Source organism: Chelon labrosus (assembly GCF_963514085.1).
Source record: "Chelon labrosus genome assembly, chromosome: 19".
NCBI classification, from domain to species: domain Eukaryota; kingdom Metazoa; phylum Chordata; class Actinopteri; order Mugiliformes; family Mugilidae; genus Chelon; species Chelon labrosus.
The window spans coordinates 6,102,382-6,124,002 of record NC_140352.1 but is presented as its reverse complement, the minus strand read 5'-3'; the positions used below and the strand labels follow the sequence as shown (position 1 = coordinate 6,124,002).

The 21,621-nt window shown below is 46.8% G+C and overlaps 1 protein-coding gene across 9 annotated transcripts in view; it reads left to right on the top strand.

Moving 5' to 3' along the window:
• The window catches only part of tcf7l2 (transcription factor 7 like 2), a 90,975-nt gene extending 71,277 nt beyond the window's left edge, over nucleotides 1-19,698 (top strand). For 2 of the 9 annotated variants that reach the window (XM_084566847.1, XM_084566844.1), the window contains 10 exons: nucleotides 1,777-1,909; nucleotides 4,740-4,842; nucleotides 5,816-5,902; nucleotides 10,581-10,721; nucleotides 10,817-10,979; nucleotides 11,125-11,232; nucleotides 12,975-13,023; nucleotides 13,895-13,945; nucleotides 15,785-15,857; nucleotides 18,564-19,698. In XM_084566847.1, coding sequence (XP_084422973.1) covers nucleotides 1,777-1,909; nucleotides 4,740-4,842; nucleotides 5,816-5,902; nucleotides 10,581-10,721; nucleotides 10,817-10,979; nucleotides 11,125-11,232; nucleotides 12,975-13,023; nucleotides 13,895-13,945; nucleotides 15,785-15,857; nucleotides 18,564-19,023 — 1,368 coding nt within the window. In that variant the 3' untranslated portion in view covers nucleotides 19,024-19,698. Of the gene's footprint in view, nucleotides 1-1,776; nucleotides 1,910-4,739; nucleotides 4,843-5,815; nucleotides 5,903-10,580; nucleotides 10,722-10,816; nucleotides 10,980-11,124; nucleotides 11,234-12,960; nucleotides 13,024-13,894; nucleotides 13,946-15,087; nucleotides 15,161-15,784; nucleotides 15,858-18,563 lie in introns of all 9 variants that reach the window. The other 7 variants (XM_084566851.1, XM_084566846.1, XM_084566852.1 and 4 more) reach the window with 5 other exon arrangements.
• The last annotated feature ends 1,923 nt before the right edge of the window (nucleotides 19,699-21,621 follow it).

Genomic DNA, 21,621 nt, shown 5'->3' with positions numbered 1-21,621 from the left:
GTTGTTTTTTTTTATCCCTCCGTTCTGGATGTGCAGATCAGATCAGGATCCAATAATGAGTGTCTCAGTTTGTGTTTCTTTTTTAACGAATCCCATCCCTCCTCCTCCTCCTCCACACACAAACACACACACACATGCTCGCCCCCAAACCCTCTTCCCCCTTTCTCTCTCTCTCTCTCTCCTTCTCCCCTCCCTAGCCTTTTCAGCTCAGGGCTGTGAATGAGTCCCAGGAGTCTCTCTTGCCTCCCTGGAGTTCTGCTGGGGTTCATTAATCTTTCATTGGGACCACGGCAATAGGGAATGCCCCCCCTCATCTCCCTCTCTCTCTCTCTCTCTCTTCTCCCCTCCTCCTTACACCCTACGCACACACTGTCTCTCCCACTCCCCCTTCGCCACTATAGAATAGAGGCCTAGATGGCCGTGCTCGTACTAACCATACACACCGACAGCTTTAACCACCCTGTGAAAATTTAGCACGGGGGTCCAGAGTGGACTGATATTGACTTGAGTCTGGGCAAATGATTAGTTTGCAGCAATTAGCTCTGCCCACAGTTGTCATGCCGTGGGCCCACAGCTTTGCATTTGTATTGTCAATGAGCCCCCCCCCCCTCATCCCACCAACCACCACCGCCAGCATCTAGTCCCATTAATGTTTTTTCAAAGTCTGTTGGAAATGTGCCACAGTGGAGCTCTTTTTTCTTCCTTGCATGGGTTAAAGTCGCTAATGAGGGTGTGTGGCCTGCGAGAGAGCAGATTCAACACACACACACACACACACACACACACACACACACACACATGTAAGCAGCTCGGTGTCTCGCTACTCTCCCCCTGAACGTATCATCCATGTTATGATAAGCCTGATTAGTGCTGCTTCTTTGACTGCTGAGGGCAGGATAAGGATGTGTGGGTAAAGAGGCGAGAGCAGAGCCTCTGCCACCAGCCTAATCTACAGCACGGCTCTAATCTGGTTATCTTTGCGGCCGGGGGACTGCGCGTATTAGTCTCTGTCCCAGCCCGGGCCTGATGAGAGGGGCTGAGCTCCGGTTAACACAGGGGGCCCACGGCAGCACACCCCCAAAGCTCCACTGTAATCTTTGGGTAATTGAAAAAAAAAAAGGGGGGGGCCTGCACCACTTAGGAGCACAAAGAGAAGATTACATAGCTAAAACTAATTTGGCAAAAATGCAGAAATGGATTTTCAGCCCCACCTCTTCTTCTTCTCCTCTCCTAACCCTTTTTATTACAATGCACCCGTACCCTCCATGAACCGGGGCCCCCGGGGGGAATAGATGACGGGAAGGGGAGCGAGGATGGAAGAGGGGAGGATGGAAGCAGGCCCGAGACTTGAGCGGAGAGCTGACTGGAGCTTGCTAATGACTGTGGATTTCCACGCGCCGCCTTGATTTCGTGGTTTCCAGATGATCGATTACTTGACTGCAACCGTGGTTAAAAGTGCCTCATCACACATCAAACCCAAATGCGAACTGGCAAACCCCCAAGCCTCTTAGATTGTGTTACTGAATTCCACGGTGACACCACAGAACTGTTTTTAATTACAAACCATGCTATTTTCACTGCGGTTTGGCGGTTTGGCGCCTCCAATGTACCCAGAATTTGATAGCTCTTCGTTCGAGAGCTTTCAGACCGAGTTGTAATTCTGCGGCAGGCGCCTGCAATCACTAAACCCTAACCCAAATATTAACACCATGCTTTTTTTTTTTTCTCCCCCTCTTTATCCATCCGTCCTTCTCCTTCTATCTTTCTCTCCATCAGTCTAATAAGGTTCCAGTGGTACAGCACCCCCACCATGTGCACCCTCTCACGCCTCTGATCACCTACAGCAATGAGCACTTCACACCGGGGAACCCCCCACCTCACCTACAGACAGACGTGGATCCCAAAACAGGTAAAGACCGGAGTGTTTTAGCGATGCTAAAAGTTAGCAACATGCTACTTGAGTCTGTGGACACATTTCTTATGAAAACAGTTCGATATTTGGAATGGGATACTAACAACACAGGTAGTATTACAGTGAACAGCTCCTTATTGACAGCTGCCACTCTCATGTGCTCCCGCTTTAGCACGTTTTGGTTTCAGTGTCTTGCATTTGAGAACCAGAATCCGAACAGTGGCTCAAAAACTTCTCGTAAAAAAGCCTGGGGCGGCCGCAAAACCCGCGACCGCAACCCCCGAATGTCACAACTCCAAAAAACAAATAAAAGACGGGACACCGCGGTCGGAGCGATTGACATCTGAATGCCAGAGATCATGTCCTCAAGATCATTTTCCTTGCCGTGATGCCTTCATAAAAATGGAAGTCTTAATTTCGCTGATCAGATCTGTCCCTGTTGGATCTGATGCTACTTCCGCGGTTGGATTCTGCCCTTCTGCGTCCGTCTCCCTCAACCATTCAGAATACATTTTTAGGTAATTTCCTTCATTTCCATGAGCATCTTCTTGACCCAGCGCCACTTAATTTTAGCTAACCGTCATTCAGCTCGTCCTTTCAGGTTAATGCACTTTCAGTGCGGTGAATAATTCCGTGCTTTTCAGTGGGTCTCTGGTGGATTCAGTCAGTGTTTTAGGTAATAATGTTCCCTTATTATGATGGCCCTTACAAAGGGGAAATAATGTGCCAGCTGCTGTTTAATGTAGTGCTTAATGGGGCTGCTTAATTGGGCACAGTGTTTAATTAATTAATGAGCTATATTAGGTCTTGAGCAATGGGTGGCGATGGGATAATGTTCTCCAGCCTTTCCCTTTTTTTTAATAATAGAACTTGCCTTTGTTGTAGCAGTATTCCGAGAAAAAACATTTGACATGAGGCTAATTTAAATACGCAACCCATCAGAATTCCTCTGGAAGAGTCTGAATAAATATGGATCAGCTGCTGCTTTAGGTGCAAAACACCATGGACTGTATATAAAGATGGACGTGCGGAACTGCTCCTCAAAAGTGAAGCCAAAGCAAGTAGAGCTCCCCCTGGTGGCTGGCTGCGGTATAGGTTATAAGCTCCACCCCCTCCATGTTAGTGGGCGGGACTTGCGTCAAACTAAAACACTAAAATACACGTCACATCATTTTTTTTCAAAGATGCTTTCTGTCATTTTAGGTAGTTGACAAATTTTAAGTGTCAATTTTTTGGCTAAGTTTCGTTTTAGTTAGCTATTTTCCGCTATAGAAACACGATGTGACATAGCTAGTTGCCATGCCAACCGCTCTGTAAAGCGATTTTTAAAAACAAGTACAGTGTATAATCCAACATTTCCTTGTAACTGGTGGAGGTAGAGCAGAGCGTAGTATTAATTAAACGAAAACGAGAGTGAGTCTGGAGGAAGTGTGGGCGGGGCATCGTTATCGCGGCTCCACGAGGCTCCACTCTCGGACCGTACTGACTCTGGCTACAAAATCGCAAGATGCCGGCGTCTGTATCACCGGGAAAATAACAGTTTGGCCAATGCAAGGAAGTGGTGACGCATGGTACATGTTTATATACAGTCTATGCCAAACACCAACACTGGCCAAGTTCTAATCCAGAGATTAGATTCATCAGGGTTCACAGCAGCCATGTTGGTGCTGGCTAAAACACCTGCAGCAACATCTGCATCCACAACAACAGGCAAGCCAGCTGTGTAGAAGAAACCCACATCACCCAAAATGAAAGTCCCCTAGTTTCTGGTCTACCGAGCGCATCTCCCTCCCCGCTGCGCTCTTACACATGTCTAGTGTTCCCCGTTTCAAGTTTGTCATGAGAGAGAAAGTTATTTTTACACCCGGCTGTGTACAAGACCCTTTTTTCAAGGCGTTCGTTTCGGGGGCAGCTTGTCGATGCGGTTTCTTCGCCTGTCAGCTGCCACGGGGGGAAATAAAGGCAACACCGTCTTAACGCCGTGATTGCTCGGCGGTGGCCCCCTCAAAAAGAGCTGTCCTCAGATTTGGACATCTTTGTCACTGTTCGTCAGCGGGGGATAACAAACAAAACCTCGCCGGCGTCTCTGCGTTAAATCTCGGGAATCGGCCGAACGAGACGGAGCACTGTGATTCATGCTGTCCTTAAAGCTCGAAGTCAGACATTAATCTGAGTCAAAAGCTAAAGCTGAACTAAAAAACGCTAAGAACCTGTAGTTTAATTGGTGCTGAGTTCGTAACATGTAACTACCAAGCAAATCTATACAGCCAGGATGCCTGTGTTAATCAGCAGGTACACTCGACTGCTACCTGCCCCATATTGGCAGCTCTCTGATCACAGAGGAGGCTTTAATTATATTGCCGTGTTTTGTTAACTTCTAAACCTCAGTCATTTTCTATCATTAATCTCCCGATTCAGCAGACAAATGTGACAAGGATCGTGTTGGTGTTTCCTCCTCACCTCTCTCTCCCTCTCCCTCTCTCTCTCTCTCTCTCTCTCTCTCTCTCTCTCTCTCCTCTGCCTCTTCCAACACATTGTGCCGCCGCGGCGCCTCGGAGCCCTTTGATCAGGAAGTGTGATTTAGCACTGTGTGTACACGCCAGCAACAAGCCCTCTTCCTCCTCCTCCTCCTCCTCTTCCTCCCATCTCCAGCTCCTGTGATGTCTGCCCCGTTCAGATGTAGAAAACTCGACAAAGAAACGAATTCGGCACTGACGAAAGATTTGGTTCTCTCTCTCCCTCTTTCTTTCTCTTTCTCTCTCTGTCTCTGTCATCGTCTCGTCTGTCCACCTCCTCTCTGCTCCTGTCATCCTCGTTTCTTCCGCAGGAATTCCAAGGCCTCCACATCCTCCAGATATATCTCCTTATTACCCGCTGTCACCTGGCACTGTCGGCCAGATCCCCCATCCGCTGGGATGGTTAGTACCACAGTAAGCGAACCCTTTTTTTATTATTATTATTATTATTATCACTCTTTCTACTGTATTCTCATGTGGCTTGTTTGAAAAAGCTAAAAACATACTGTAGTGATTAAAAAGCTCAAGCAGAAATACAGTAAAGGTGGTTATTACCTTTCATGTGTTTACATTGCAGAAGCAGGATGTTGGGTTGCATGTGTGAAAGCCTCCTCTGTCTCTTATTGGTCCCAGAGAGAGGATCTCCCCCCTGCACGCCTCTAAATCCGATCCCCTAACTTTCCAAAACGCTCCCGGACCGCTGCGGCCCAGCCAGAGCTTCCCTTACGCCCCTCGCCAACCTATTCGCGCTATTTCGCGGCGAATACTATTTTGCATGTCTGTGTACGGTTCAATTAGAGTAATGAACTGTGATTGCCCGTGTTTTACCCACAATTCCACATAGGGGTTCTCCCCTGGTAACTCTTGTCAACACTTGTTAATATGACAAAAGGCTACAAATTAAGCTCTGTTAATTTAATGTTTTCTCACCGCGATCTAAATACCGAGAGAGAGGCCCTGAGCGCAGCCACGGCGCCCTTTGATTTGCTGCACTTTATTTTTGGTATAAATTTACATTCATTATTGTTTGTCTTTGGATGTGTAGACCTCAATTAGCGTGATGGCTCCATTAAAGAGACCCGCGCTTCGTCTTTAATTATCACAACAAAACACCTAGTTCCAGCTTGGGGAGGAACGGGGCCCCGCTCTGTCGACACAGAGCGAAGGGTTATGAAATTTAATTAGCCATCGCTATCAAGATTTGTGGCATTCAAATTGTTCAGAGTTTGCCTCCCTTTGATCCGCGCTCTGCAATCCCCTAGATTTTTGTCCTGATCAAATGAGAATAAAGAGGCCCACGGTGGGGAGAAGTGAGAGACGGAGGGCTTTGGCTTCTCCTCTTCCATCAACCCCCGTTCCTTTACCTTTCCGTCTTTCTTCTTCCCAGGCAAGGTCAACCTGTTTATCCAATCACAACAGGGGGTTTCAGACACCCCTACCCAACTGCGCTCACTGTCAACGCATCCATGTCAAGGTGAGTTAAGCCCTAGGAGCTAAACACACACACACACACACACACACACTCTTGATTCTCACTTACCGGTGTAGCCACTTGTGTGTGTTTGTGTTGGCTGTGAGGGCAATGCGCAAGCAACACACACCCACGCTCGTGTGCACACAAACACAGAGAGAGAGAGAGTGCGAGCAGAAACTTCTCCCTTAAGGAGAGCTCGCACTCCCCATCTCATCGCGTTCAAAAGGCCAATCCTCCAGCGTGGGGGTTTTCAGCTCGCATGCTCAAATATTAATTATATTTATCTTTTTCTAATGAGGCCCCTGAAGAACATTTACCCCCGCTGCATGTCAGGCAGATCTGAAATGAGCTGGGGCATGTCCTTGCTGCGATGTTTGAGCAGCCAGACAGATAAACAAACAGCAGCGCTTTGAAGGGGACTGGATGATGTAAAGCCGGGGCCCTGACACTCGGCCGGGGCTTCGGTCCAGCCCATTAGGGTCCAGTTCAAGTGCTGCTGTGGACATTAGCGCACCCGTGGGAGGGAGGGTGGCGGGGGGTTATGTGTATTTGTTGCCATCTTGTATACATGTGTGCGTACTTGTCAGTTGGTGTTTAGCTACTTATTGTTCCCCTGAGGGACACACGTCGTCTGTATTGTGTGGGAAGCGGACATAATTAATTTTGGACGCCCTAAAAGCCCGTGATTTGTGGGTCTGGATGAGCCAAAAAAAAAAAAAAAAAAAGGGAACAACACAGCCTCCCACTCTATACACTCTCCCCACTCCCACTTCTCCTCCCACCCTCCCTCCTCCCTCTACATGCCCCTGCAGCAGGGGAGTTTGGGCTGGTTTAGAGTCTAGGGATCGAGCCAAGCTTTAGTTTAATTACAGCCTGATTGGAAAAGCAGCTCCTGAGGGCGACTTGTTTAGACCTCTGTGGCGTTGATGGATCATGTAGAGCAGTGGCAAGGGAGGGGAGGGGTATTTAAATATAAACACCTTCTTGACTTTTAAACCCGGGATTAGAGTCAGATCCTCCCGTCCAGGAAGTCTCAGGTGCAAAGGGTCAGATGGTGGGTCTGTCCAGACGTTGGTATCTGGCAGCAGCACCCAGCCGTCCTGGGCTTTAAGTGACTGCTAATTTGGTCCCTTAATGACAGCCTCTACATTGTGATCATCTTGTTTCCAGTGCAGCTAATTGAATATACTGGCTGGGGTGTGTGGGGCACGGAGGGAGTTGAGGGAGGGGGACTGGCCATGGGGAAGAGCTAATGCCCTGTGATGAGGCCCCTAATTGAATTAGTATAACTGAATAGATGGAGGGCTCTGGGAGTCCTCTGGAGAATGGCGAGGGTTTAGCGAATCACCCCCCCTCCCAAAATACGAAGAAAAACCAGAGTGGAGAAAAAAATCCAGACAAAATCTAGTAACAATTTGTCTAATTGTGTCAGCAAACTAGCAGACTCCCTTCGCACATAGCCTTCAGCTAGTTGTTCAAAGAATGGGCCAGACTGTTGTGGTAGCTCAAACGATTTGTAGCGAGCGGGCTGACTGGAGGAAGTCGGAGACAGAGAGAGACATAGAGAGAGAGAGGAGAGGAGAAGACGTATCGGCCTTGTACTCTTGTCGGGAGTTAGGTCTTCGCAGGAGAGCGCCGCTCCCCGCCGGGTCTCCTGCGCCGTACGTAGCCCCGGCCGAATTAGGATGCAGGGAACGAACCCGGTACCTCGTAGTCCCGCGCCGAGCACCTTACACCTAGGTCCTGTTAAAAAATACATCCCTGTAGAAAGGAGAGGAGAGCAGAGACAGTCAGCGGAGCAAATGAAAGACATTATTTTGATAATGGGGTTGGAGCCGGTGCAGGGCCCCCCCCCCCCCCCCCCCCCCCCTCCCCTTCACCCCCTCCCCCCCCCTCCCGTTCACCCCCTCCCCCTCCCCGTATAGCACGTGTGAATATATGTGTGACAGGTGGGTGGATATGAAGGCCCCCTTCGCCCCTTATGCTTAAGCCTGCCCTTTGATATGTTCCCCCATCATCCCGCTCCCTCTCTTTTCCCGGGGAACGAGAGAAGTGCACCGGCCGGATCATTATACATTAAACAGGCACGGGGGCTACTGCTTCACACTGGCAATTAAATGGCACTGGCTGACACTGGGCTTGCTGCGGCAGTGACCCCCCCCTTCCTCCTCCTCCTCCTCCTCCCCACATCCCACCCCGCCAGCCATTCTTACCTTTCAGATTGAGACGTAGGAGCCTCGGGGTTGGGGTGCGTAGATGGGTGGGGGTCTCCGCTGTGTCTCCCTCTCTGCGTCGGTTAAATTGGTCCGAGGCGCCGCTTGCTGCTGCTGATGAGCGCGGTGATGATGGTGATGATGATGATGATGATGCCCCCGCGCTTCAAAGGGATGGCCGTCATGTTTAAACCATAACCTGGGCCGTGCAGTGGCAGCAGCAGCAGGAGGAGGAGGAGGAGGAGGAGGGGGGATGGAGAGAGGAAGCGAAGCAGTGTGGAGGTGGTGAGGGGACAGGGAGGAGTAGAGAGGAAGAAGAAAAAGAAGAAGAAGAGGAGAGAAAATAGATCTTGGAACAGAGGAAATTTTAACAAGTGCACAGAGAGAGAAGGAGGGAGGGTGAGCAGGGAGAGGGGGAGAGAGGAAACGGAGCGAGTGAAGAAAATGCAGCAGCCTTAATGATGGGCGATATGCAGCCACCGCTGCCGAGCTCCCCATCAACGGATGACATGGCACAAACACCGATGTGTCAGTGATGAAGGGAGAAGAGGGGAAAGGAGAAAAAGAGGGAAAGAGTTTGAGGGGGGAGCACTGGCACTCCCCTGAGATGGCCTCCAACAGAAACTAGTTGTTCCTGGCGAGTTTATCCTCATCATTATATTCTGGCTCGGAGCCATGCAGCCAGACACAGCCGGATAATGAGCTGCTTTAAAAAAAAAAAGAAGAAGAAGAAGAATTATTCCTCCTTTTTTTTCTTCCTTCTCCTTCATCGTCATCCTCTCTTCTCTTAAATTTGTGTGTGGTCACGTGGAGACGGGGCTGTAAACACACGCGGATGTAGACGGTTCAGAAAACGGCGACACAGATAATTAGCGTCGCGCAATGGCAACAGCAACGGCGGCTGAAACGATTTGATAAATAAGAGTTTCTGGCTGGAGATGTGGAGGGATGACGATGAAAATGGTGCTGAATTGGCAGAAAAGAATTGGAGGAAGCAAATAGACCCAGAGTATCTGAAGCGATACAGTGTTTGATGGGATGTTTTTAATAGGGATGCACTGAAACATTTTCAGTCGAAAACCGAAAATGCATCCATGCATCCATTTTCGGACGAAAATTGCTGCGGTTGTTGCTTGCATGTGTTGTTTCAGCGATAAAAGTCTGAAAATTTATCGCCGAAACAACACGGCCGAAACAGGATGTTGTGATGAAGCAAGCAACAACCGCAGCAATTTTCATCACAACATCCTGTTTCGGCCGTGTTGTTTCGGCAATAAATTTTCGGCCGAAAATAGCCCGAACGAGCATTTTCGTTTTTTCTCCCGAAAATTTTCGGAGTTTAATCGGCCATCTCGCAGTTCAAAGACTTTTATCGGGCCATTTGCGGCCGAAAATTGCTGCGGTTGTTGCTTGAACGTGTTGTTTTGCCGTTAAAAGTCCAAAAATTTTTCACCGAAACAGGATGTTGTGATGATGCAAGCAACAACCGCAGCAATTTTCATCACAACATCCTGTTTCGGCCGTGTTGTTTCGGCCGTGTTGTTTCGGCGATACATTTTTGGCCAATAATGGCCGGAAAGTTTTCGGACTTTTATTGCCGAAACAACACGTGCAACCAACAACCGCAGCAATTTTCGTCCGAAAATGGCCCAAAAGTGCATTTTCGGTTTTTCGGCCGAACTAAATTTTAATCTAGTTCCTTGATGGGACATGAAGCCGTACCCAACTAAAACCAGTTCAAACTCCTGAAAGTCCCTCCATTCACATTTGCCATCTCGCAGTTCAAAGACGTAATTATCCCTCAACTCTTCGTATCGGAAACCGTCTACCGTCCCGTCGCCGTCACGATAGGTGTAGCCACGTTCCAATTATTTACCCGAGAAGTGCTTAACCTGTCTCGGCGACCGATTTATCCGAGCACAAATGCGGAGCTCGAGTCTACACAAAGGGCCGCGCAAGCCGGACGTGTTCCTCCGACTCAATGAGGGCCATTGTCGCCTCCATTTATCAGGGTATCCGTTTGTTATCGGCCTCGGCGGCTCGAGTGTGTGGGGTGTCTGTGTTGGTCCAAAAAAAAAAGAAGGGATTGGAGAGATTTATCCTTGTGAAATCACAGTTTGCCACACAATATAGCTTTGTTATTATTATTATTATTCAAATTGTACTGAGAATTTGGTGACTGTTAGCCATAAAGTGCTGTAATGTGTTTTTATGTGTCTGTCTAGGCTGTGCTCAAATTAAATTTCATGACATTTGACCTGTGTGTTCAAATCTAATCTAACGCCAAGAGTCAGCCTTGGACCCTTTTTTATATGTTTATATATGTGCATTTAATGTCTTTGTTGTGGCTAAAGGTCAGCTCCATTCCTATGAAATAAACTGTATAAGCTGTACTGTATAGTCCCTGTGTGTATATGTGCTCCATCTTCTCATTTCACCCGTGTCCATTCTGACGATTTACACAGTCTTCTGTCCTCTAGGTTCCCCCCACACATGGTGCCCCCTCACCACAGTTTGCACACCACGGGCATCCCTCACCCAGCCATCGTCACACCCAACGTCAAGCAGGAATCCTCCCACAGCGACATCAGCTCCCTCAACAGCTCGTGAGTAGACCCGCCCCCGAAATTCTCCCCCGAGAGCCGCGTGGCTCGGAAAGCGAGTCTCACCTTCCTCTGCGCCCTCTTGCTTCCGCCAACAGGAAACAGTCGGACGCTAAAAAGGAGGAGGAGAAGAAGAAGCAGGTGCACATAAAGAAGCCCCTGAACGCCTTCATGCTCTACATGAAGGAGATGCGGGCCAAGGTGGTGGCCGAGTGCACGCTGAAGGAGAGCGCCGCCATCAACCAGATCCTGGGGCGGAGGGTGAGTCCCAAAGACGTGCATGACCCAGTGCATCAATACATGGCTGTTAACACCTCAAAGTAATACAATTAAAGGCTTGATGGGGTTGAAGTGTTGTGGATAAAAGTTCATTGCCTCTATTTTGTTTCCCTGTCCCGTTGCGCAGTGGCATGCCCTATCGCGGGAGGAGCAGGCCAAGTACTACGAGCTGGCCAGGAAAGAACGACAGCTCCACATGCAGCTGTACCCGGGCTGGTCAGCACGAGACAACTATGTAAGTTTTTAAGTTTACAAGTCGTAACTGCCTCCTCTTCTCCCCCTTCTTCGCCAGGTCACATATCCAGGATGAGTTCTTTCTGGGTTTTTTTTTTTCTGCTCTGACTTAGCCCAAGATATCTGTTCCTTCTCTTAAGTGCGTCTGAGCCTGAACGCGTTACCTTGACCTAAGCCCGCCTTTGTTATTCTGTAAAGAAATACAGTCCAGGCTGTAAGTACTTCAACAGTTGGATCTCCAGGCTCTGTGCTTCAGTCTGAAATGGAATAATGGAATTAAAGGACCATTATTAATTTGAGTACTTCAAAATACAAAGAACTGTGGAGGAGATATAGTCATTTCAACACACAGCGCCCAAGAGTCTAGGGGATCAGGAGTAATTGAGAGATAACCATAAAGCAAATAATCGCGTTTAATATTTTATGCAGAATCCTTTGCGATCAATGATGGCCTCAAGCCTTTAGCTCTTAGACAGACGTGCTTGTGAGGTGGTGGCGGTGGTGGGGGTTGGTGGAGGTGGTGCTCTCCCAGGCCTTTACTGCCGCGGCCTTCAGTCCGGGCTTGTTGTGATGTTTTTTAAAGTCTCCACCGAGGGGAGCGCGGCTCAGGCTGATTGAGATCAGGCGATTTTTCTCGGGTAGTCAAGGATACTCCAGCCTCTTGAAAAGCCCCTTCGGGCTGCGCGTCCCGCGGTTGCCTCTCAGCTGAATGGTGAAACGTGGTTCGAGCTGTTTCTGTGAATCTTGACAAACAAAAAGGTGGAGGAGGGGCGGTCCTGTATATATCCATCAGATGTGGAATCAGCAGGGAATCTGTCACTCTGTCAAACACAGAAGCTGCTTTTGGTTCATCTCTTTGTAGAACTTTCAAAATTGGACTGATTTGCACGTGCTAACAATCTGCACATCGGACGTCCTGTAATTTCTCTTGATTGTTGACGAAGAATAATGTACGCCTGCATCCTAGGCTGCATTGTTGACTTGGCATTTAGTCATACAGGGGTTTTTCTTCACCATGCAAATACTTTTTCGGTCTTTTTAATCTGCTGATTGTAGAAGCAACAACTTTTCATATCACTTGCATGGTTGAGCTGCATGTAGCCGTTAGAACTAATGCTGAAACCTTTACCAGCTAGAGTACCAAGTTCATTTGGGCACCGTGGATTAAAATGTCGACATCTTTCTGTTTTTAGTTGAGATTTGAACGTCACGTCCACTACTTTAGATTAGACTGAAAGTGCCGGGTCTGGACCGGCTTTCAGGTCGCTCCTCTGTGCGACCGTTTTTCACTGTGGCCACTTTGCTCCGACACGTAAACGCTAGACCCCCATCAGCTCTGTCCCGTTTTGGGACGGAGCTGACCAGCGCCCACTCCCTCCACGAGCGGCCTCGAGAGAAAACGTCTTCAAAATCAGAAGCGTGTCAAGTCAAGATGTCTGGCTGTTCACCGAAACAGAGGAAAATAAAACAAAAGATTACAGAAAAAAAAAGGCTGGAAACAGAGATAGAGAGAAAAGGATAGAGAGAAAGAGAGAGAGGTTTCTTGTCTGGCCTGCAGTGGCTGCTACAAACCGGAGGGCACAGACAGAGAAGAAGGCAGAGAAAGAATGAATGAATAAATAAGTAAACACCAAGATGAGTCCTATTCTCTGTTTCATGTTTTGGGCATTCTGCAATATAATAACTAAGGTTCCTGTCTGTGTCTATTTTTTTCTTTCTATTTTTTTGGCGGCTAACCAACAGGGGAAAAGGAAGAAGAGAAAAAGGGAAAAGCAGCAAGCAGAGAGCAATGGTAAGTGAGCTGCAATTATCTCCCATATTAGAAGAGCCCCATCATGTGTCAGGCAGATGTGACATCTTGCAAGATAAAAGTCAAGCAATTTTGTGTGTGTGTGTGTGTGTGTGTTATGTTTTTTATTTGTGTGTGTGTGTGTATTATTTTGCCTGGCTTTATTTTTTATTTATTTATTTTTTTGTGGTACAGTTATGCTACCCAATGCAATATTTAAATGCTAGAGTTGCTCGTAACACCCCCTCCCCACCCTTCCCCACCCCGCATCCCCTCCTTTTCCCAAACTCTCCCTTGCTAATAACAACTGAATATGCATGACCCCCCCTCTCTCCCAACCCATACCTCCCTCCCTTTACCTCCCCTTCCCTCCCCCCTCCCTCCCTCGCCCCAGTCGGCCCTTCTGGTACTGTGATATGTGTTTTTGAGAAGTTGAAGCATCGTGAAAGCCATTAACTTTGCCAGTGTTTGCCATGTTTTATACTTGATACTGCCTGTGCCCTGCAGACCGACCGCACTACTGTACTGTGTGTGTGTGTGCGTGTGTGCGTGTGTGTGACCGTGCATGCGTGTGCCCCTCGCTTGCCCTCCCCCTTCCCTCCCCTCCTCCCTGTGCATGCTTTTATAATGACCAATATATTAAAAAAAATCAAAAAAAAATCACTCACACCCCTAAAATTAAGGAGGTTTGCTAAATTTCTGTGATTGATCCATTTATTTATTTATTTTTGAATTCTTTTTTTTATTCTTATGATTCACATTCTCCGCCTGATCGTACTGTGAGGAGCCATGCCGACTTGTTGTCATGTATTTTGCGCTCGTTCTGGTGACGGATCTCTTCTTGAAGGCCTCTCTATCTGTTCTTTTTTTTCAGAACACAGAGAATATTTTCCAAACCCTTGCCTTTCACTCCCTCCGATTACAGGTGCTAATGTCATTTTGAGTATTAAATTACTAACTGTTTTTTATTTTTTTATTTCATTATTTCCCTTTCCTTTTAAATTAATGTATATTTACTTACTTAATCATTTACCCATGAATGTGCCACATGAGGCAGGTTTAAGCTTAAATTCTCTACTTTATTTTTTGCTTTGTTTGCTTCTTTCCTTTCTTTAAAATGATGCTCTTGTTTACTTAACTAGACAATATTTCTATATTTAATTTTACCTCCATTGACTGTTTAGCTAGTAGTGAAACACCACTGTGCAGTATGCTTGAGGAACTTATGATACAAAGTTTAGATTATCATGATGTCAGGGTAAACCTCCTTAATCTATACGCTTCAGTAGCTGCGCTTGTGCCTTTTCCTACAGGCCAGCATGAGTTCGGCCCACCCCCCCTTTTTTTTATTTTTTATTTCTCTGCTCAGACGAGGCCTGGCCTCAAACGCTAACACCCCGGTGCTCTTCTGTCGCCCTACTCTGCTTCTGATAACGACACGATTGCAGAGTAGAGCTGGCAGGAAGTGGCTGGAAGCTGTTTAAGCGCCAGACCGGTGGAAACCGATCAGCTGTTTGACGCCAGGTCCAAAGAGCAGACTCCCCCGGCTAAGGCTAACGCCGCCGCTTTAGCGATCTGCTACTGCTGCCTAGCTCTGCCACCTTCTCCTTTCTGAATCTCTAGTGCACTGATAGCGTCTAACAGCTAATTAATCCGCTCTGCATTTGCTCCACCGAATAATCTCGCCCTGAGCTTTAACTCGAGTCAGATTTTGTTTTTTTCCTTTTTTGCCCGAAAGTTTCCGTATTAATATCCTAATTTGATAATGTGCATGCATGCATTTGTCTGAAACACACTTACTGTGTTCAGTCCTATCTTTGAAGGCACACTTGATAATGGGGTTTTGTTTTGGAGAGGGGGATGGGTGGTGGGTGGTGGGTGGTGGTGGTGGGGATTTCTTGCACAATGAGCCACTGCCAAGCTTCATAGATTCACTGTTATCTGTTTTTTCTTCTTCTTATTTCTCTCCTCTTTTATTTTTTTTCGTTTTTTTATTTATTTCTGTTTTATCGGTTTTCGGTTCTATTCCTCTTCTCTGCTGGCTTCCCTTCCTTGTTGGGGCATCAGACCTGAGCGCTCCTAAGAAGTGTCGAGCGCGCTTTGGGCTCGATCAACAGAATAACTGGTGTGGCCCGTGCAGGTGTGTATGGTGTGTGCTTGCACAGGCCAGGGCCAGGTGAGGGCTGGGTAACGCTACGCTGGGACCTCCTCCTCCTCCTATCCCTGCTCCTCCTCCTGCTCCTTCCTCCTCCTCCTCCTGTTCTATGCAGCTGCCTCTCCTTCCTCCTCGCCTCCCTCCCTGTCTGTCCCGCCAGGCTATTGTGACCTCTCAGCTTCCTCCAGCCACGCCCTGCCGGTCTATCTCTGGGTTCTCACTATTTGATTATTTTTTTATTTTTTTCCACCTCCCGTTTGGGGTTAAAAAGGGGTATTAACAGCATATGTCAGCAGAGTGTCTGTATGAATGGTGTCCTTGCGTATGTGTTGGAAAAATTCCTGGGGTTACGGGGGTTTCATTGCAGGATGTACAGTTCAATAAGCCTTGATCAGAAGTAAACTGGCAGGTCGGGGCTTGGAGGATCTGGAGCCTGATGGCTTGGTCAATATGGAGGACATCCCAGTGTTGCCAGCCTAAATCTAAGCCCTGGCTACATGTTTTTGTCTGTGCAATGACGTGTCCATTTTCTTTTTTTTTTCCTTTCTTTTTTTGTTTTTTTTGTTTTGTCTCTGTGTGTGTGTTTGTGTCTACCTCTTTGGCTAACAGATGCAAATACCCCAAAGAAGTGTCGTGCCTTGTTCGGGCTTGACCAGCTGAGTTTATGGTGCAAACCGTGCAGGTATAACTGCCGTAGTAGCAACGGGATGAAGACATCCGCAATGAGAATCTTAACCTCTCTCTTGACTATTGGCTCAGATGTCTTGCTAAAAACGTGCTTTTCCATCGGCGCGGCAGCCCCGATGGAAAAGCTCCTCGGCTCCTGTTCTTTACCGAGAAGTTTCCCCAGCTTCTCTAAACTCCTGCTATTTTTTCCTCATTGAACTCAGTTTGAGCCCAGTGGCAGAAAATGGATTTCTGAAATAGTCTGCTGAATATTTTAAATTAAAAAAGAGTAAAAAAAAAAAAAAAAGAAACGATGTTCCCTGATATAATCTGGAAAAAACGTTTTCTTACCGCCTAAACTGCTGTGGTTGAAATCCATTTTCTCTCCAGGCAGCGGATAATTCCCTCCCATCTTAACTGTCATGTATGTTTCTAATTGGCGGCCTTTGAATAACAATGTTATGCTTACAAATTTAGCCCTGCTTTCTCTGAGGGCCTGCTCAGTGACGCTCTTTTCTGTGCCCTCTTCCTCCTCCTCCTCCTCCTCCTTCTCCTCCTCCTCCTCCTCCTCCTTTCTCCACCTCTTCTTCCTCCAAACTCCTCTTCAATAACCCTTACTTAGTCCCTACCTGTTGTCTTTCTGTTCTGACACAAGCAGTCTTTGAATTGGGAATATTTTCATGGTAGGTATTTGTTTCTGCTACGTAACACCCTTCTCTGTGTCTGGCTTGCACCACACCCCGCCCCACTCTTTCTCGACACATACTTTCCAGTCATCGCAGCACATTGTCCGCTAAAAACAGGCTCGGAGTCCAGCGGTAGATTTAGATTTAGATTTAGGCGTTTCTAAACCTGTTTTTAGTTTATTCTCCTCTCACGTCGCACTCACCCACCTCCACACGATCCACTGTATTCGATGTTTCCACTAGGCCCTCTTACTTCCCCTTCCGGCTCACACATGCATTACCCAAAACAAGGCGTTATCCCTTAAATAATAATAATAATAACAGCGATAATGGCGCATCGTGACACCAGGAGACTGAAAAGCGCCGTAATTCAGTCTCCGTTTCAGGAGCAGAGAGGTTAAAAGTTCTCTCTGGGCTCCCATTTCCTAAAAGATGCATCTGGTGTAATTTCCCCCGAGGTCGGAGAAATCAATAACCTACACGGGCACATACGATAAATCAATACGTCTGTTAAAAAATGGATATTAGCTCATTTGTTGCAGTTTGACGGACAGTTATCGAGACCGGGATGCGCATGTAGCGGCAAAATGATCCCTTTTTACGACCCCGACCCCTCCGCCCCCCCCTCCCCGTCCGCCGCCCCACCACCTCTCCGCCCGGTCGATGTCCCGCGCCCCCGCGCAGAGCTACAGTGTCGGCGCAGGATGCACTTAAGAGCCTCGTCCTCATTCTCTCCCGGTGTCCCGTGCCGTCTGATGTAGTGTGCTCGCGCCGTCAAGTTCATCAGAAATGCATGCCCGCCTTTCACCTAGCATGTGGTCAAGGTTTTGTCTGGCTTTTTTCCTTTTTTTGTTTTGTTTTTTTGTGTAATATCGTCGATGTCCGTGTCTTTTTTTTCCTTCTCACCGATTCTGCTCTCTGTTTACGCAGTCTGTTAGAGTTGCAGGAAAAAGAAAAAGAAATAAAGGTTTGGACGGCAGCGTTTAATTAAACAGCGGATCGGTCTAATATGATCCAAAAGCCACGATTGTTCTTTCTTTTACCTACTTCGTGTCCCTGTAAATCTTAAACACTAGTACTCCAAGGCCTTCGGGCATCCTTGATAGAATGGAGAGTTGAGAGAGACAGAGAGGGAGAGAGGGAGATAGAGAGAGAGAGCGAGGTCACTGCCAGGGTCAGGGTAAAGACGAGGTGGGCAGAGATTCCCCCGTTAACCAAATCTGCAGCCTTCACAGCAGAGTCGCCACAGATAAACGCAACAATCTCATTCCCTCCTCTTAACTCCCCTCCACCTCCTCCACCTCCTCCTTCTCCTCCTCCCATGTATCATTCATTGGGAGTGCAACGGGCCTGGCCTCAGGACTCGGGCAGGCAGAGGGAGGGGTCCCAACCCCAGGCAGGAATGCAAACATGACGCCTTGACCCCCCTCGCGCACGCACACACACACACACACTTGTGTCCGTGGGGCAGAAGCGGGGTAGTGTGGATCTTGTTGACTTTTTCGCCTCGCGTATCCAAACTCTGCCCCCTCAGGAGAAGGAGAAGAAGAAGAGAGTAGAGGGAGATAGAAGGAGAAGCTGCAGACTATAGTAGTTTCCTATAAAAGAGGCGAGTTTACATCCAGAGAGCAGCCATTACCACATCTCATCTGCTTCATTTTTGTCCCCCCGCCCCCCCCTCTCGCCATCATCATCATCTCTGCGCGCTCCTTTTCATTCCCCGCCTGCTTCCTGTCCAGGTGCTCCCACCTGTGATCTTTCCCTTTTTAATGTCTGTCCTGTCTTGACGGTTCAGTGTTTGGAGATTGACTTTCATTTTTCTGTGCCAACCTTTCTGCTTAGCACGAGGCTCTCAAAGCGACTTAAATGCACCTTTTTACGAAACGCCGCGCTTCAAGTTCAAGTTTTGATCATTTAAAAGAAAAGAAGAAAAAAGAAAAAGGTGCATTTAAGTCCGCGGCTGCAGTGCTAAGAGGCGATGCAGTCTGAAGACGTGATGCTAAAAGATGTTCTCTCTCTTTCACCTTGTCCCCCAGGAGAAAAAAAAAGTGCATTCGCTACATCCAAGGTGAAGGCAGCTGTGCCAGTCCTCCCTCTACGGACGGAAGCTTACTAGACTCCCCCCCATCCTCCCCCTCCTCCGTGGCTCCCTCCCCCTCCTCAAAAGAGTCCAAACCTCAGACTGAACAAATGCAACCTCTCTCACTGACTATGAAACCGGCCCACCAGCCACTCCACCACCCGCACCTCCTGGCTGGGCCTCCACCGCCATCTTTGGTTCAGCTGGAAAACTCTGCTGCAGCTAGCAAAACGCCCGGCGGCGCCTCCTCCCACAACGGAGCTCTGGAGCACGGCGACGTCTCGTCCTCGCGGCAGCCGGGCTCCTCTGTGGCGTCCTCAATGGCCCGGCCCTCGGCATCGCTGTGTCATTCCCACTCGCTCCTCCCCTCCGCAGGCCCTCAGCCTCTGTCGCTAGTGACCAAGTCTATAGAATAGTCTACCCTATTCTTCTCCTCCTCCTTTTTTTTTTTTTTTTTTTTTTTTCCAAGCTCCGCACACAAACACCTTTCTAGACCCTCTCTCTCTCTCTTTCTCTCTCTTCTTCTTCTCTCTATCTATCTATCTCTCTGCGATATTTCACTTGCCGTCGGTTCGTTTTCTCTTTACGTTTCTGTGCCACACGGCTTTGAAATTTTTAGTTTTTGTTTTATTAAAGTTCATTGGTCAATATTTGACCCGTCATTATCAAAAAAAGGAAAAAAAACGCAACAAAAAATCTAATTATTATAAAGAAATGATACAATGAGCTGTAGTATAGCTTTGTGAATCTGCCAAAATTTTTATGAATTTTTGTTTTTGTCTTTTTTGTAGCGTTAAAAAAAAAACAACACAGTGCAAACAGCGGGGGGGAGGGGGAAATAAAAATAATCTAGTTCAACTTCGGAAAATGTTTAAAAAGATGGATATAAAAAGGTAGGCTAGATTATTCACTGAGCCCTTTTCTCGACAGAGTTGGTTCTCCTTCTTTATTTGTATTAAATACGAGCTCGCGAACCAATCACTCGACATCTGTTCAGACTCTCGGAGGGCGACGGGGCTGGCGGCGACACCACCTCTCTGAGGAACAACTTTTAATCGTGATGTTACTTGTTCTTGTTTAAATGTACAGAATAACGGGGGAGGGGGAGCGGGGGAGGGGCGGGGGCGGGGGTTTAACTGTGTTAAATATGCATTCTTCCACTGCGTTGTCTTTTTTTCTTTGTCGTTTACCTTTTGGGGGCGGAGTCAGGCGAATTGGGGGCGGGGTTGAGGGGGAGGTCGGGTCGGGTGGGGGAGGGGTTGGGGGGGTTATTAAAAGTCAAAATGTCACAACGCTAGGACCAGTAGTATTTATTGCTTTAGAGATTGCTTGTTGTATCTTGTACGTGTCTCTTTTTGACTTTTTGTTTTTGTTTTTTTCTTAATGCATTGTACAAAATTTTTGTTTTGTTTTGTTTTTGTTTTTCTTAAGGTAAGCAACTATATGAATGATCCATTTTTACAAGGTTTTAAAAAGGCAAACCTTTCGTTGTCGCGTTTCTTTTCCTCGCCGACGACGACCTGGATTCCACTCGGTGTACTGTGTAGATCTCATGAACAAGAAGTATGCACAACTTCATTTCAAGAAAACGCGTCTATAAGCCATTTTACAAAAACAAACAAAAAAAAAGAAGCAGAAGAAGAAGAAAAGTAAACTTGAAACAAGAGACAGTGGGTACCGTGTGTTCAGTAGTTGGAAAAAGTGTCTAAAAGCCCTTCTTTTTTATTGCACAGTCACATCTCCCGGACTGTAGATTCGTGTACAGATTTTTCCGTGCCAAATTTTGTGATAATTTTCTCTGCTCCCACCACCAACACCACCACCACCACCCCCCATCACCACCACCACCACCACCTCTAACCACGCTGTAGGGATCTCCTTTCCGTTTCTGTTGTCGTTCGTTTTTGTTTTTTTCGTCGTTTCTTTTCATTTCGATACCATTCTTTGCTGTGACGTTACATAGATTGCTATGTATGTAGTATAAATGTTGCTATAACAAATGTGTTTGGTAGCAAATTGTCAAATATTAAAAATTAAACTTAATAAAAAGACGGACATCATACTGTATAAACCCACAAGGGCCAAATTATGTATATTAGGAGGTTCATAAAAAAACTATTAAATACAAAAAAATACACAAACTGCCACTTTTAAGTACACTACTACATATAGGTAGATAGAAAAAATAGGCATGTTGATGTTGCAAGAGGCTGTAAAAAAATAAAAAATAAAAAAAAGGAAAAAAAAAGCTACAAGAGAATCATCCACTCGGTGCCATTGTAGTTGACATGACGCGACTGTAATCTGTCGATTTCTTCTCTGGTTTATTAAGATGCTAATGATAAATAGTTTGAATGTTTCCTTAACGGCTGTGATGTTCCTGTTCTATTTTATGCTCTTATCTTTTCGTTTGTTCGTTTTTCTCCTGTTATTTTAAATGGTTCTAAAACCATGTTTTTTTGTAATGAATAAATGTTTATGCTGTACAGTCTCTGTAGCATGCAGTTCTGTATTAATAAAAGCAACTTAGTATGTGCACACTTGTCTGCTCCCTTTTTATTTTTACTTTTCCGAAGGGCCGGTGGCAGGCCCAGAAACGAGAGGTTCATTTATTTAACCAGAAAGCTCTTAGTCATCCAAGCTAATATCCTAGTTTATAGCAGAGAACCCACAAATTAACCAAAAGTAATCTATAATATGTATTAATCTATCATTATAATCAAATTGTAATTTAAAAACTGCTATTTATCCAAGTTCCATGTGCAGATTGGCAGCCATTTTTAAACCTAATGACTCACAAGTTACTTGGCTAGCTGCTAACAGAAAGTCAGCTAAGTGCCAAATGAATTTATTAAAAACTCTACAAAACAAATAACTTTAGGATATAAAAATAAAATTTAAGGTCTCAAGTTTACTGTTAAGCTTCAGCGTGACTTAAAATATGCACAATAATGTTACCTAATATCTGGAATATCTATCTACAGCTCGGGTGGCACAGTGGTGAGGTGGTTAGC